The sequence below is a fragment of the Crocodylus siamensis genome, chromosome 6, assembly GCF_052110815.1.
Source record: "Crocodylus siamensis isolate JL-2025a chromosome 6, ASM5211081v1, whole genome shotgun sequence".
Lineage (NCBI taxonomy): Eukaryota > Metazoa > Chordata > Crocodylia > Crocodylidae > Crocodylus > Crocodylus siamensis.
Window position 1 is genome coordinate 92,459,208 of NC_143400.1, and position 14,067 is coordinate 92,473,274.

General features: G+C 68.7%; 1 protein-coding gene across 1 annotated transcript; it reads left to right on the forward strand.

Annotated features, from left to right (window-relative positions):
- Window positions 1–1,379: 1,379 nt before the first annotated feature.
- CHRD (chordin) lies at window positions 1,380–13,889 on the forward strand. Its single transcript, XM_090054260.1, has 23 exons — window positions 1,380–1,658; window positions 1,758–1,861; window positions 3,408–3,534; window positions 4,071–4,193; window positions 4,442–4,550; window positions 6,205–6,301; window positions 6,381–6,522; window positions 6,701–6,841; window positions 7,315–7,397; window positions 7,497–7,644; window positions 7,974–8,080; window positions 8,499–8,615; window positions 9,499–9,655; window positions 9,762–9,994; window positions 10,242–10,355; window positions 10,631–10,834; window positions 11,137–11,230; window positions 11,431–11,487; window positions 11,617–11,720; window positions 11,853–11,955; window positions 12,231–12,385; window positions 12,701–12,794; window positions 13,084–13,889. The coding sequence occupies exons 1-23, from the start codon at window positions 1,520–1,522 to the stop codon at window positions 13,149–13,151; spliced, it is 2,820 nt and encodes a 939-aa protein (XP_089910386.1). The 5' UTR covers window positions 1,380–1,519; the 3' UTR covers window positions 13,152–13,889.
- Window positions 13,890–14,067: the final 178 nt, after the last annotated feature.

Consider the following 14,067-nt stretch of genomic DNA (forward strand, 5'->3'; position numbering starts at 1 on the left):
GGGGAGAGGTGGGAGGCAATGCTTTCTACCCACCCTGGCTGGCCAGAGACCCCCCAGCCATGCCGGCGACAAGGGTCTGGCCTCAAGTACTTGCAGCTCCATACCATGGCACTCAGCTGTCCCACTGCCCCACACCGGCACCCCCAGGCTAGTGAGTCAGGTTCAGGGGCTCAGTCCTTAACCCCGGGCACTCCCTGGCCCAGCCCGGGGGTATCCCAAGGGGCCTCGGGATGCAGATGCATGACATTTATTCCTGATTAGTCGCAACATCAGGGAAGCGGGGGGACAGTACGTGGCACTGACGCTGGAGTAAATGCTGATCTCCAGTGTGACTTGATTTCTGGGGAAGCCAGGAGGAAATTTCCGCTTGCCAGTTACCCCAGGATAAAATGCCGAGGTACCCCGGGGTAAGTGCTGTGTGATCCTGACCACTGCCCCTCTCCCTCGGGGGAGCTGTTGGCTCCATGCACGCCAGGTCTCCGTCGTGTCGTGGTCAGGTGCTGCAACGGCGCCGAGGCCTGCTGGCCGTGCGGCTGCCCCTGAGCACAGGGCCGTTGCCCTGGGGTGAAGCCAGGTGAGCTGCCTGCAGCAGCCGTGCCGTGGGTCTCCTGCCGTGACGGGGCTATGCGTGGCCACGTCCCCGGGGGTGAAGGAGCTGTGCTGGGAGCTGGCTCACGACAGCGGATGGGACCCAGGGGCCCTCCCATGCCACAGCCCCCCGCCTGGCCGAAGCAGCCCCGGGCCAGAGCTGCGCCCTCCAAGGGGAGGCCAGGATGGGCACGGGGTCACAGGGCGCGGGGGTCAAGGCGGTGCAAGGCCTGTATGGATGAGCGCAGAGGAGGGCGGTGAGTGAGCGGGGAGGCAGAGTCCGTGGTGAAGCCCCCGGCCCAGCCCTCGGCTTGGAGCCGGCGGGCCCCCTCTCCGGGCCCAGCAGAGACGGCCTGCCCCCGGCCCGGCGGGCTCTGCCCGAGCCTGGCCCCTGCTGCCCGGCCCCGCGCCCGCCGCCCGTCCGCGCCAGCGTCGGCTGCCCGGCGGCTGCGGCGGGCCGGCTCCGCGGGGCGCTGGCGAGGCTGCTCCGAGCCCCGCCGCCCGCGCCCGCGCCCCGGAGAGCCCCTGGGGGGCCGGCGGGGGGCCTGGCACGGCCGCGGGGGCCCGCAGCCGCCCGGGTGCCGGCTTCGGGCTAGTGCGGGGCCGCCGCGCCGGGCGCGAGACGCGGGCCGCCGGGCACAGCTCCGCCGCGGGCTGCGCTTCGCCGCCGTCGGGGCCGCGGGGCGGCGGCGGCGCTGTGCGGGCGGGGGCCGGTCCCGCTCCGCTCCCCCGCTGGGCCCCGCGCCCGGCCCGGCCCGGCCGCAGCCTCATTCGCGGAGCCTTTGTTTGCTGACGATCCTGGGCTCTGCGCTGCCGCCGCCGCCGCCTATAAAAGCCGGCGGGGCCGGGGCCGGCGCAGCTCCCGCCTCGGCTCGGCTCGGCCCGGCCCGCCCCGCCTCGCCTCGCCTCGCCTCGGCCCGCCGGCCCGGCCATGCCCGCCGCGGCGCTGCTGGCGCTGGGCGCGCTCCTGCCCCTCGCCCTGGGCCCGGGCCCCGGCCGCGCCGCGCGCCCCAAGCCCGCGCTGCCCATCCAGCCCGACGCGGAGCCGCTGCCCGCCCGCGCGGCGGCAGGTAGGGGCCGCACCCCGGCCGGGCGCGGGCGGGCGGCGCGGGAGCGGGGCAGGCGGGGGTGCCGCGCCCGCGCCCCGCGCTCAGGCTGCGCTCCCGCAGGCTGCTCCTTCGGCGGCCGCTTCTACGCGCTGGACGAGTCGTGGCACCCGGACCTGGGCGAGCCCTTCGGCGTCATGCCCTGCGTGCTCTGCTCCTGCCAGCCGGTACGTGCCGGCGCCGGGGGGCTCGGTCCCCCGCGCCCTGCGGAGCCAGGCGCAGCCCCCTCCCGCCCCGGGCCCGGGGGGCCGAGGGAGCAGCCCCAGCCCCAGCCCCAGCCCGCCCCTGCATCAGCGCACCGGGGCATCAGCGCACTGGGGCATCACCGCACCGGGACCCAGCCCCAGCCCAGCCCCTGCATCACCGCACCGGGGCATCACCGCACCGGGGCATCACCGCACCGGGACCCAGCCCCAGCCCCAGCCCAGCCCCTGCATCACCGCACCGGGGCATCACCGCACCGGGGCATCACCGCACCGGGACCCAGCCCCAGCCCAGCCCCTGCATCACCGCACCGGGGCATCACCGCACCGGGACCCAGCCCCAGCCCCAGCCCAGCCCCTGCATCACCGCACCGGGGCATCACCGCACCGGGGCATCACCGCACCGGGACCCAGCCCCAGCCCAGCCCCTGCATCAGCGCACCGGGGCATCAGCACACCGGGACCCAGCCCCAGCCCAGCCCCTGCATCACCGCACCGGGGCATCACCGCACCGGGGCATCAGCGCACCGGGACCCAGCCCCAGCCCAGCCCCTGCATCACCGCACCGGGGCATCACCGCACCGGGGCATCACCGCACTGGGACCCAGCCCCAGCCCCAGCCCAGCCCCTGCATCAGCGCACCGGGGCATCACCGCACCGGGACCCAGCCCCAGCCCAGCCCCTGCATCACCGCACCAGGGCATCACCACACCGGGACCCAGCCCCTGCATCACCGCACCGGGGCATCACCGCACCGGGACCCAGCCCCAGCCCAGCCCCTGCATCACCGCACGGAGACCCAGCCCCAGCCCAGCCCCAGCCTGCCCCCTGCATCACTGCACCGGGGCATCACCGCACGGAGACCCAGCCCGCCCCCCTGCATCACCGCACGGAGACCCAGCCCGCCCCCCTGCATCACCACACGGAGACCCAGCCCCAGCACAGTCCCAGCCCACCTCCCTGCATCACCACACCAGGGCATCACCACACTGAGACCCAGCCCCAGCCCACCCCCCTGCATCACCGCCCGGGGACCCAGCCCAGCCCTGGCCAAGCCCAGCCCCAAACCATCCCAGCCCCAGCTCATGGAGGACATGCAGCCCCACTGCATTTCACCTGCCCCAGCCCCCCAGGCTGCAGCAGGCAGCTCCCCTATCAGGCCCTCTTCACCCTGGAGAGGCGGGGAGAGGCTGCCCCTTGGGTCCATGCTGCTGAGTTCCCCTGGAGCAGCAAGGTGCCCTGCCATTTACACAGGCACATGCACACATGTGTGCACACATACATGTACCCGCACCCACACATACACTCATGCACATACCTGCACACCTGCAGAGGCACATGTGCATATGCACGGCTGTGTGTGCGCATGCACACATGTATCCATGCACACACACACATGCACACACATACATGCACCCATGCATGCACACACCCTGCCTCCCCAGCAGCAGGCAGGCTCCCTGCATGCTGCCCCCACAGCCCCCGTGCACACTCCGCTCTCCCCCTGCAGCAGCGGAGCCGCCGGGGGAAGGCCACGGGCAAAGTCAGCTGCAAGAACATTAAGCACAACTGCCCCCCCCCGCCCTGCAGCGAGGCTGTCCTGCTGCCAGGCCACTGCTGCAAGTCCTGCCCCAAGGGTAAGGCCCTGGCTAGCAGGGGATACCAGGCACAGGCCCTGGCAGGGAGCGGTGGCGGTGGCTGTGGCTGTGGCGTGGGCTGAGGTGTCCTCAGTCCTCGGGGTGGAGGGAATTTCCCTGTTTGTTTGGGTCTCACGGCAACGGGAAGCGGTGACCGAGGACACGTGACGGGCCAGCCCGCCAGCACGGGCCGGGAGTTGAGGCAGGGCGTGACTGCAGGCACCTGAAGGCCCCCCCTTGGAAACCACCCAGGGGGTCACAGCCAGGGGTGGCAGGGTCCCTGCCCTGAGAGAGGGTGGCAGGAATGCACAGGGCAGCAGCTTGCCCCTGGCCCCCGTGCCCACCTGCCCCCCACCCTGGACGTTATAGGGTGGCTTATAGGCAGGAAGGCCGGAGAGGCATGCATTCCCCTCCTGAGCCTGCCCAGGCCTGGCAGGGCAAGTCCGACACAGCCCTGCCTTTCCTTGTGCCTCAGTTTCCCCGCCTTTGCGCTAGGGGCACCAGTCCCTGACCCAGGATGTCTTCTCTCCCCCCAGCTGAGAAGAGCCGCGAGCCGCCCCCGGGCAGCTTCGAGACCTCCCAGGACAAGGAGGACGGCTTGCACAATGACCGCTCCTACCTCAGCACCGAGGACCTGGCACGGGACGACAGCCGGGCAGGTAGCTCTGGCCTGACCGGGGTGCCCGTGGGCCGAAGGCAGCTGGGATCAGGATGGGGCTGAGGCAGGGGCAGCAGCAGGTGCTGAAACAGGGGCTGGCCTATTACTTGCAAAGCTGAGGCTAGGAGCTCCCGGCCCTGGCACGCAGCCTGCTCTGATGCCACCTGAGGGGGGTGGCATTCTTCAGGTGCCCAGACCCCCATGCCCGCCAGTGCCCCTCATGCACTGACCTTGTCCCCCCCGCCACAGAGTTTGTGGCCCTGCTCACCAGCGCCTCACAGCCTGCATCCGGTGCCGTGGCCAAAGCCAGCTTCACCCTCGTGCGCTCCTACCTGCTTTTCTCCATCAGCTATGAGCGGTGAGTGCCCCCACCCCTGAGGCCTTCCCCCCACCAGGGCATCACGGGGGGCTCCCCTGGCACCCCAGATTCTGGGGCAGAGGTGCAAGCAAATCCTGACCCTGCAAAGGGCCGTGGCCACGCGGGTACAGGGAGGGGGTATTTTAACCCTTTGCTGGCTGGCTATGGCTGTGGGGCAGCTGGCCGGGCGTGTGGAACAGCTGGGCTGCCCCAGACCATCCTCCCGGGGCTCGCGCGGCTCCGTCCCAAGCAGGAACATTCCTTTCCTCAAGGTTTTTATTAAAAACAAATTCAAGGGAATGGGATGGCAGCCAATAAACAGGATCCAAGCACACATGGTCGCGGGCCCAGCCCCCTCCCAGCCTCCCCATGCCCCCAGCTGCTGCTAGTGGGGACCCCGGCTCAGGCAGGCTTGGGGAGCAGCAGCCTGTCACCCCCCTCCCCTTCCCATCACCCTGGCGGCCTGGGGATCCCCACATCTGGACACTGGGGAGGCTGGGCCCTGTTTCCCAGCACTGCAGCCCTCCTCCTCCTTTCCAGGCTTTGCATAGTAAAGTGGTGACTAATTCCAGGCCGAGCCGTGTAGCCAGAGGAGCTCAAATGCTTATTATCCCTGGCCGGGTTTGGGGCTCTGCACACACGGCCAAGGGCCCAGCCATTGCATCGAGGTGCCTCCTACCCAGGGGCGACATCCTGGGGCTGCTTCTGGGCCAGACCCCGCCCCCCCCAGTGCCAGAGGTAGTGCCAGGGGTGGAGGGCTGATGCCTCCTGACCTTAGGGGCATTGTGCAGATGAGGCACCTGCCCCGGCCCCTTATAGGATCTGTTAGATAAGCCTGGCAGTGATGGTAGGTGCACATCCCCAGGTGCTAAGGGGGATTTGGAGCAGGGAGCCAGGCCCCAGGCCAGGACCAGGGGGCTTGTGAGGTGGGGCAGGGAGCTCCCAGCCCCTTCCCTGTCCCTGGGGGGGGCCCAGCAAAGCTCTTGGGGAAGCTGCCCAAAAATCTGCTCCACAGACTTCCACTTTGCCCCACTGGCCATGCTACCCCCATCCCCAGCACGCATGCACTCATGACGGCGCCTGTGCGCACACCTCGTCACCCGCCAGGCCCGTCCGGCTCCCACCCTGCCAGACGCCGGAGTGCCGGTGCACGTCTGGCGCTCGCAGCCTGCCCCTGGCCCCGCGGGGGATGACGCAGAGACTCTGGCTGCCAGCGAGCCAGCCAGGAGAAGCCCCGGCGCCCCTCACCCCAAACTTACCCCCCGGCGCCCCAACCCAAACTTACCCCCCCTGCCCAGGGGATGGTGTCCTCCCATGGCCCGGCCTCGTTGGACCCAGCCCAGGAGATGCAGTCATCCCCCCCTCCCTCCTTCGGAGGGCCTGGCGCAGCCGCCCAAAGTCTCGATGGCACGTGGAGGCAGCTCTGCGGCCTGGCTCCCATCCAGCTGCACCTGGAGCCCCGCAGGGCCAGCGGGGCACTGCCCAGCTCCCCATGCCCCCTCCAGCCAGGGAGTGCATCAGGAGCCCCCGCTTAGGGCAGGGGCTGGCCAGGACCCTTGGCCCTGTGGGGGCTGGTTTCGGACCACTTGGGAGGTCCCAGAGCTCCAGGCAGCCCCACAGCTCAGCCGGGTCTGGCGCCGGGTCCTCTCCACAGGCTGGGCCGGCCAAGCCGCGTCCGCTTCACGGAGCCCGATGGCAGCGTCCTGTTCGAGCACCCCGTGCAGAGGAATGTGGATCCGCGGGACACCATGGTGAGAGGGCCGGGGTGCTGCTGGGGCTGGGGCTGGGCTGGGGCCGGGGCACCCCCTGAGCACCTCCCGCTCCCCGCAGATCTGCGGCGTGTGGTGGAACCTGCACAAACCCTCCCTCCGGCTGCTGCGGGCCGAGCAGCTCCGCGTCTCCCTGGTCACCAAGGCACAGCCGTCCGGCGAGATCCGGGGCCAGATCTTCAAGCACCGGGCCCTCTTTGCCGGTGAGGCCTCTCCTCCCCTGCCAGGCCCCGGAAATAGTCTCCACCCCGTGGGGAGCGTCCCGTTGCCAGGGGCCCTGTGCACCTGTCCAGCCAGGCCACGCCAGGTGCCTTCCTCCTGACCCACCTCCCTTCCTGCCTCTGCCTGCCTGGAGTGACCCGTGTGACCTTTGTGTCCCAGAGACCTTCAGCGCCGTCCTGACCTCAGTGGACCCGACGCACCTGGGTGTGGGTGGCATCGCCATGCTGACCCTGAGTGACACAGAGAACAACCTCCACTTCCTCCTCATGGCCAAGGGGCTGCTGGAGCCGGGCGCCCAAGGTGAGGAGCAGGGTCGGGCCAGGGGGCTGTGTTGTCTTGTGTCCAGGTTGATGGTAGTTTTAATAAGAGGTTGGATGATGGATTTGTCTGGGGTGGTTTGGACAGAGCTGATCCTGCCTCAGGCAGGGCGTTGGACTGGATGAGCTCTGGTCCTTTCCAGCCCAGCTTCTCTATGACTGTCTATGGGGATGGATGTGTCTGTGGGGCACAGGGCCCATGGGAAGTGGCCACGTTGTGGGGTCAGTAGCTGGGTGCAAGCACCTGGGAGGTGGGGGGCGCTGTGAGGCATGGCTGCTTGGTGGGGGATTGGGGTGTATGGGGGAAGAGGTTGGATGAGAAGGTGTGTGGTGGCCTGGGGGGTCACGGCAGCGGGGTGGGGGCATGTGCTGGGACTGGGTGTGAGGGGAGGTCAGTGGGGTGGGGGTTGGCAGGGGCATGGTGGGGTACCACATGGGTTGCCCCTCTCCACCCAGAGCTCCCGTGGGTTCCCCTGCGGCTCCAGATCCAGCACCAGGGCCGGGTGGTGCGCGAGGTGTGGACCAACATCACGGCGGAGGTAAGCACCCCCCACTCCCTTCCCCTCCCCCTCTGCCCCCCAAGGGCATCTCCTGCCTCGGCTGAGCACTGCCGCCCCCCTCCCTTGCTGTCCACGCAGGCCCCCGACTTTGCAGAGGTGTTGAGCGACCTGTCGGCCCGCGAGATGCAGTGGCTGGGGCAGGGGCAGCTAGTGATGGCAGTGCAGAGCGAGGGCCGGCCCCCGCGCCAGCTCGCCGGCACCATCGCACCCAGGAGGAGCTGCGACAGTGAGTGCCGGGGGCTGGCAGGGAGAACCCCCTGCACCCTTGGGGTCAGAGGGCAGGGCTTCCATGGAGAGGGTGGAGCTCCTGGGGAGGGGGCAGGGCTTCCATGGAGGGGCGTGGCTTCCACAGAGGAGGTGGAGGGGGTGGAGTCATCTGCTGCTGCCAGTCCCACCCACCCTGTGGCATGGGATGGGTGGCACGTGGCTGGGTGCCCTGGCTGGTTCCCTCCAGGCATCAGTGTGCAGCTGCCATGGGTCGGGGGGTGGGTACTCCAGGGGGGCGGATCTGTGCCATGCCCTGAGTGCCCCATGCCCCTGTGCCTCTTCTCGCAGCCATCCAAAGTGTGCTGTGTGGGGCTGATGCCCTGGTGCCAACCAAGACAGGAGCTGTGGGCTCTGCCAAGCTGGCGCTGCACGAGAACGGGACGCTGGAGTACCAGGTAGGCGAGGACGGGGGGGTACACCCATGTACCATGCGTGTGCAGTTGGACATGTCTTCTCCACCCTCATTCTACAGGGCTGACCTCCAGCCACTGGGTGGGCCGGACCAGTGACCCCCTTCAGCTTCAGCGCTGGATCCTCTGGTTGGGGTCCCCAGTGTGGCTGTCTCACAGGGCCAGGGCAGGAAGGGAGTGTGGGCTAGTGGTTGGAGCAGTGGGCTTCTGTGTTTTATGGCAGCCAGTGCCCCCCTAGGCAGTGCTGTGATGGGGAGCCTGCACCCTAAGCCAAACGCCTGCAGCAAGAGGCTGCCAGGGGCTCCCCAGACCCCCAAGGGGCTGTTGCCTCGAGCTGTGGAGTATTGCCAAAGGCACCAGCCCCATGGAGACCATCTCTGGGGCCCAACCTCTCCCCCCACAGGTCCAGGTGGCGGGGACAGGCAGCGAGGTCGTCAGCATCACGCTGGAGACTAAGCCGCGGAGGAAAAGCAGGCGCAACATCCTGTTCGACATGACGCCCAGCTACCAGGATGGGCTGGTGAGCCCACAGGGTGACCCGTGGCCTGCCCGGCGGGGCCAGGGCCATACAGGCTCAGTCTGCCACTGGCTTTGGTATCTGGATGGATCCAACCCGCTTTGGGGAGCAGCTGGGACTCTCCCAGGGAGACCCCTCCAGGCAGCAAGGGCTCCTCTGCCCTTCCTGGGGCCAGCTCACAGCAGGGACCCTCCTTGACACCCCTACTCCCCCCAGCTGGTCCGAGCCCCCAGCCAGCTGTGGATGATGTCTAGAAAGACACATGCTGAGCCAGCCGCTGTCCCGCCAGAGACCCTCCGCTGCCCTGGGACACAGGCTGCTGGCTCCCCTCGGCTGGTCCTGCTCCTCCTGCCCTCCTGGCTGCACCCAGAGGCAGGATAGAGACCTTGGGGTGGGTCCGCCCAGTCCTGGGCACAGCCCTGTCCCCTGTGGCTCCGGCCCCATGAGGCACTAACAAGGTTGCGCAGCCTTTGCCACCTGAGCAGCAGTGTCACATAGGCAGGCCCCATGTGTCCAAGTCACGCCCACCCCCCTCCGCAGCGATCTGCCCCCTCCCACGATGCTGGGCCCTGTCTTCTGGGCCTCTCCCCAGGTTGCGACAGCCCCTATCTCCCCCCTCTTCTGCTCCCCATGCCCCTTCCCCAGCCCGTCCAAGCTCAAGGGGCAATGCCAGCCAGTCTGTGCCCATACAGGGAGGCTGGCCATCTGCGCGGCAGGGGAGCGAACCTGGGGCCACAGCGCTCAAGCTACGGCAGCAGCTCCAGCCGCAGCCGGCAGCAGTAGTAGGCTGTTACCCTGGCATCTGGTATGAGAACTGGAGCTGGGGACAGCGATCCATGGGGGGCTTCTCACTGTGCCCTTGTCTCCACCCTCCCACCGCGGTCAGGCCAGTGGGACATGGCAGGACCTGACGGCCCGGGACGCCCACATGCTGCTGCAGAACGAGCTCTTCCTCAACGTGGCCACCAAGGACTTCGAGGAGGGGGAGCTGCGGGGCCAGATCAGCTCCCTGCTCTACAGCGGCCTCCTGGCCCGATACGCAGGTACCCATGCCCTGTGCCACAGGATAGGGGGTGCACCTCGCCCTGCACCAGGTGGGGGGCTGGTGCCGTGCCCCCAGCACCTGACCCCGCACCCTCTTTCCCGCAGTGCTGCCCACCCCCCTGGCGGGGCAGTTCGTGGCGCCAGCCGTGCGCACAGGTGCCGGGGGCCATGCCTGGCTGTGGCTCGACGAGCACTGCCACCTGCATTACGAGATCGCCGTGGCTGGGCTGGGCCGGGCGGACGACGGCACCGTCAGTGCCCACCTGCACGGTGTGGCCGAGCTGGCTGGACGCAGCCGCGAGCCCAAGCGCCTGCTCAAGGGCTTCTATGGCACAGAGGTGGGCAAGGGGCAGGGAGTGGCCTGGGGGGTCCTGTGCGGGGGAGCCATGGAGGGGGCATGGGGAGCTGGAGGGGTGCCCCATGGCTGGGCAGGGGGCTCTGGGAAGGGCTGGGGGAGACGAGGGGCAGTATGGCTGGGAGATGAGGCAGAAGAGCGAGGAGGGGCCCAGGTCTCCTCTGTTTTGTGGTGGCTCCAGGGCTCTGGTGGGGAGGACTGGTCCCTCTCACACGTGCCCCCCATGCCAGGCCCAGGGCGTGGTGAAGGACCTGGACGCAGAGCTGCTGCGGCACCTGGCACAGGGCACGGCCTTCCTGCAAGTCAGCACCAAGCTGCACCCCCGCGGGGAGCTGCGGGGCCGGGTAGGTGCCACCCGTGCCCTCCCCACCCCACCCCACCGCGGGGCAGCCAGTGGGGGCCAGGCTGGAGTGGGAGATGGGGGCGGCTGCCCTGCTGGGTTTGCCATGGGGTGTGGGCAAACAAAGGCGCTAACTGCCAGCTCTGGCCCAGTCCCTCTCCTGCCCCCAGCCATGTCCAAGCCCCGCACCTGCGCTGCCTCAAGGGCTTGGGGAGTTCCTTGCCTGCCCTGCCAGACACGTGCCCCCCCGCCATGCCGTGCCGTGTCGTGCCCCCACAGGTGCACATTCCCAACCAGTGCGAGGTGGGGGGCGTGCGCCTGGCCCCCAGGGATGAGGACAATCTGCCGGAGGCCTCCAGGCCACGGGACGTGGAGCAGCTGAAGAAGGATCCCAACTCCTGCTTCTTCGAGGGGCAGCTCCGGGCCCACGGCTCCCGCTGGGCCCCCGCCTACGACCCCAAGTGTTCGCTCTGCAGCTGCCAGGTGACGGGGCCCGGGGCGGACGGGAAGGGGCAGGGGCATGCGGGCCTGGGCAGGGCAGGGCAGGGCAGGGAGCATCTCTACCCCAACCCCTATCAGAGGATCCTGTCTCAGGCCCGCTGCCCTGGCCTTGGCCTCTCTCCAGGGCTGGGGCTCCTGGCATGCCATGCCCCCTGCCTCTGGGAGGGCAAGAGCCTACTACGGCTGCTGCCCTGAGGGAGCTCCCCCTCGGTTTCTGCAGCAGGAGCCCGGGACTGGGGGGTGCCGAGTCTGACGCCAGCTGCACCCCTCTCTGCTGCCCACAGAAGCGCACGGTGATCTGCGATCCCATCCTGTGCCAACCCCTCAACTGCACGCGCCAGGTGCATCCCGATGACCGGTGCTGCCCTGTCTGCGAAGGTACCAGGGCAGGGAGGGGGCAGCAGCAGCCTTGCTTGGCCCCTGGGAGACGCCCCGCTGCCCTCCTCCTCGGCCAGGCAAGGCTGTGGTCTCCCCGCATGAGGAGATCCTTGGAAAGGCAGCGGGGGGCACAGGGGTGGGCCAGTGGCTGGGGCGTTGGCGGTGCCCAGCTTGTCCTCACAGTGCCCCCATCCGCACAGAGAAGAAGCCTGGCCAGGATGCGCCGAAGGTAGAGAAGGCGCGAGACAGCAGCGAGGGTGAGTCCTGGGGCAGCGCCAGGGGCTGGGGCAGGGCTCCGGCTGCAGTGCCCATCTCGGCACTGGGGCGTTGCTCACCCGGCTCGGGGCCGGAGCCCTGACATTCCCCCCACCCGCTTCCCACCCCAGGCTGCTACTTCGACGGCGACAAGACGTGGCGGGGAGCTGGCACCCAGTGGCACCCCGTGGTGCCCCCCTTTGGCCTCATCAAGTGTGCTGTCTGCACCTGCAAGGTACCGTGGGAAGAGGCCACGGTCCAGGCATTGCCCCAGGAGGGGGAGCCCGGGGCTGGGGGGCCTGGGCTGGTGCCCCCTGTGGCAAAGGGCTCCAAGGCTGCCCTCCTCCACCCCGTGGTCTCTCCACAGGGGGCGACCGGCGAGGTGCACTGTGAGAAGGTGCAGTGCCCGCGCCTGAGCTGCACCAACCCCGTCCGCCTGAGCCCCTCCGACTGCTGCAAACAGTGCCCAGGTGAGTCCCGTGCCCACCCAGGTGAATGGGTCTTCCTGGTCTGCTCAGAGCCGGGGCTTGATGGGCTAGAGGCTGGTGGGGGCAGGAGGCTGGGGTTAATGGCCCGTGTGCCCCGTACCCTTCTGCTCCTGCTCGAGCACCGGCAGCCTGGGACTGCCCCGGGGGAGGGAAGGCTGCTGCTTGGGGCAGCCTGCAGGGGATGCTGGAGGTGGAGGTGTGTGCCCAGTGCCCACCCCCTCCCCAGCCCAGCACCAACCCCTGCTGTGCCCCGGCAGCCCCGGAGAAGAGCCCCCCCGAGCTGTCGGACATGATGCAGGCAGACGGCCCGCGGGCCTGCCGCTTCGGGCGCCATTGGTACATGAACAACGAGAGCTGGCACCCCACTGTGCCCCCCTTCGGTGAAATGAAGTGCATTACCTGTTGGTGTGTGGTGAGTGACTCCTGGCGCAACCAGCACAGGTGCTGGGCATGGCCCCACACTGGACATGCTCCCTGGCAGGGCTGGCACTGGTCTGAGCAAGGACTGGCATGGGATATGCTACTGGGGGGGTGGCTGGCACAGGCACTGGTCATGTGTCCGGCTGCGCAGTGCAGTGCTGTGATGCAACCAGGTGGAGACAGGCATGGCTCCTGCCAGAGGAGCTCTGTGCAGCCCCAGCCCCTGCCCTGGGGCATCTCCCTGCAGCCTCCCGCCACCCCCGCCTGGCCAGGACCCCCTGTAACCTGCCTCCTTCATCCCCCACAGGCAGGGGAGACGCACTGCCAGCGCCAGGAGTGCCCACCCTCCGCCTGCTCTGGCAGTGCCAAGAAGGAGAACCACTGCTGTACCAGATGCCAGGGTGAGTGAGCGCTGTGCCCAGCTTTCTCTGCCATCTTTGGAGATCCCCCCACCCCATTGTGCCCAGCCGCAATGAGTGGCGGGTGGGGTTGGAGTGCCCCCGGCGGCTGGAGGGAGCTGAGTCCGCTGGAGAGCATCATGCCCATGGCCTTGCTGGGATGCCAGGGCCTCTGTGCCATGCAGGCACCAACTGGGTTCACCAGGGCAGCCTTGACATTGGTGCATCCCCTGTGCCCCCAGCCCAGATACCCCCTGCTCCTGCCAACCCTAACCCCGGCTCTGTCCCGCAGCCCCAGACACCCTCCCCGATGTCCTCGAGAAGCCCCACGATGACGCCCTGGAGGCCTGGAGCCACTAGCCGGGCAGCCAGTGGCCAGAGCATGGCAGCTGCTGGGAACAGGTCTGGACCCCAGCCACGGTGCTGTCTCCTGCCGGCTGGGGCAGGGGCCCGCGGCTGGACTGACCCTCGGACATGCCCAGCTCAACATGTGCTGGGTTCTGCCTTCAGGCCTGGGCAGTGGCGCCGGAGGAGCCCAGCTGTGCCCTCACTCTGCCCCATGGTATGGGTCACCTCAGCTGCTCCAGCTTGGCAGAGGAGCCGGTAGCTGATCTGGGGCACAGGAGGCCAGGGACAGCTCTGCACTTAACATGAATGCAGGGAGGGCAGAGCCGCAGCCCAGTCGGGGTCACCAAGGGCTGGGCACTGCCCAGGGCCATGTGCCAGGGCTGTGCAGTCCCTGGCAGAGGCAGGTAGCACAGCGCCCCGTGCCCAACCTGTACATAGTGTACAGTCCCCCTCCCCCTGGCCTGCCCTGCCCCCTCTGCCCCATCCTCGGTCTGGGGGCTGTGTAATTTATGGTTCTGGGGGCTGGGGTCCCCCCCACACAGACGGATTATTGGAGACGATGTATTTATTAAACGCCAGGTGAAACCCGAGCTGGGCTCCACGTCCCCTTGCTGACCACACACACACACACACGCCAGCTGGCACAAGGGCACACACGGGCTGGCATGTGTGAGAGCTGGCATGCTCATGGCTTTCCATCTCAGGAGATAGGCACTGCCCAGCTCCCTCTGGGGCTGGCATCTCCCAGCCTGGAGTTACCTGCCTCCATCCCAGCTGCTCCTGCCCCCCCCCCCAAATCATTGGTACAGGTGAGGTTGGAGCACCCCCTGGTGGCTGCTTGGTGCCCTGCAGGTAGCAGGCACAGGGGGTGCAGGCCCATGGCAGCAGGCTTCAAATCCTGATCTGCCAGAAAGCCGAGGGAGAGCCC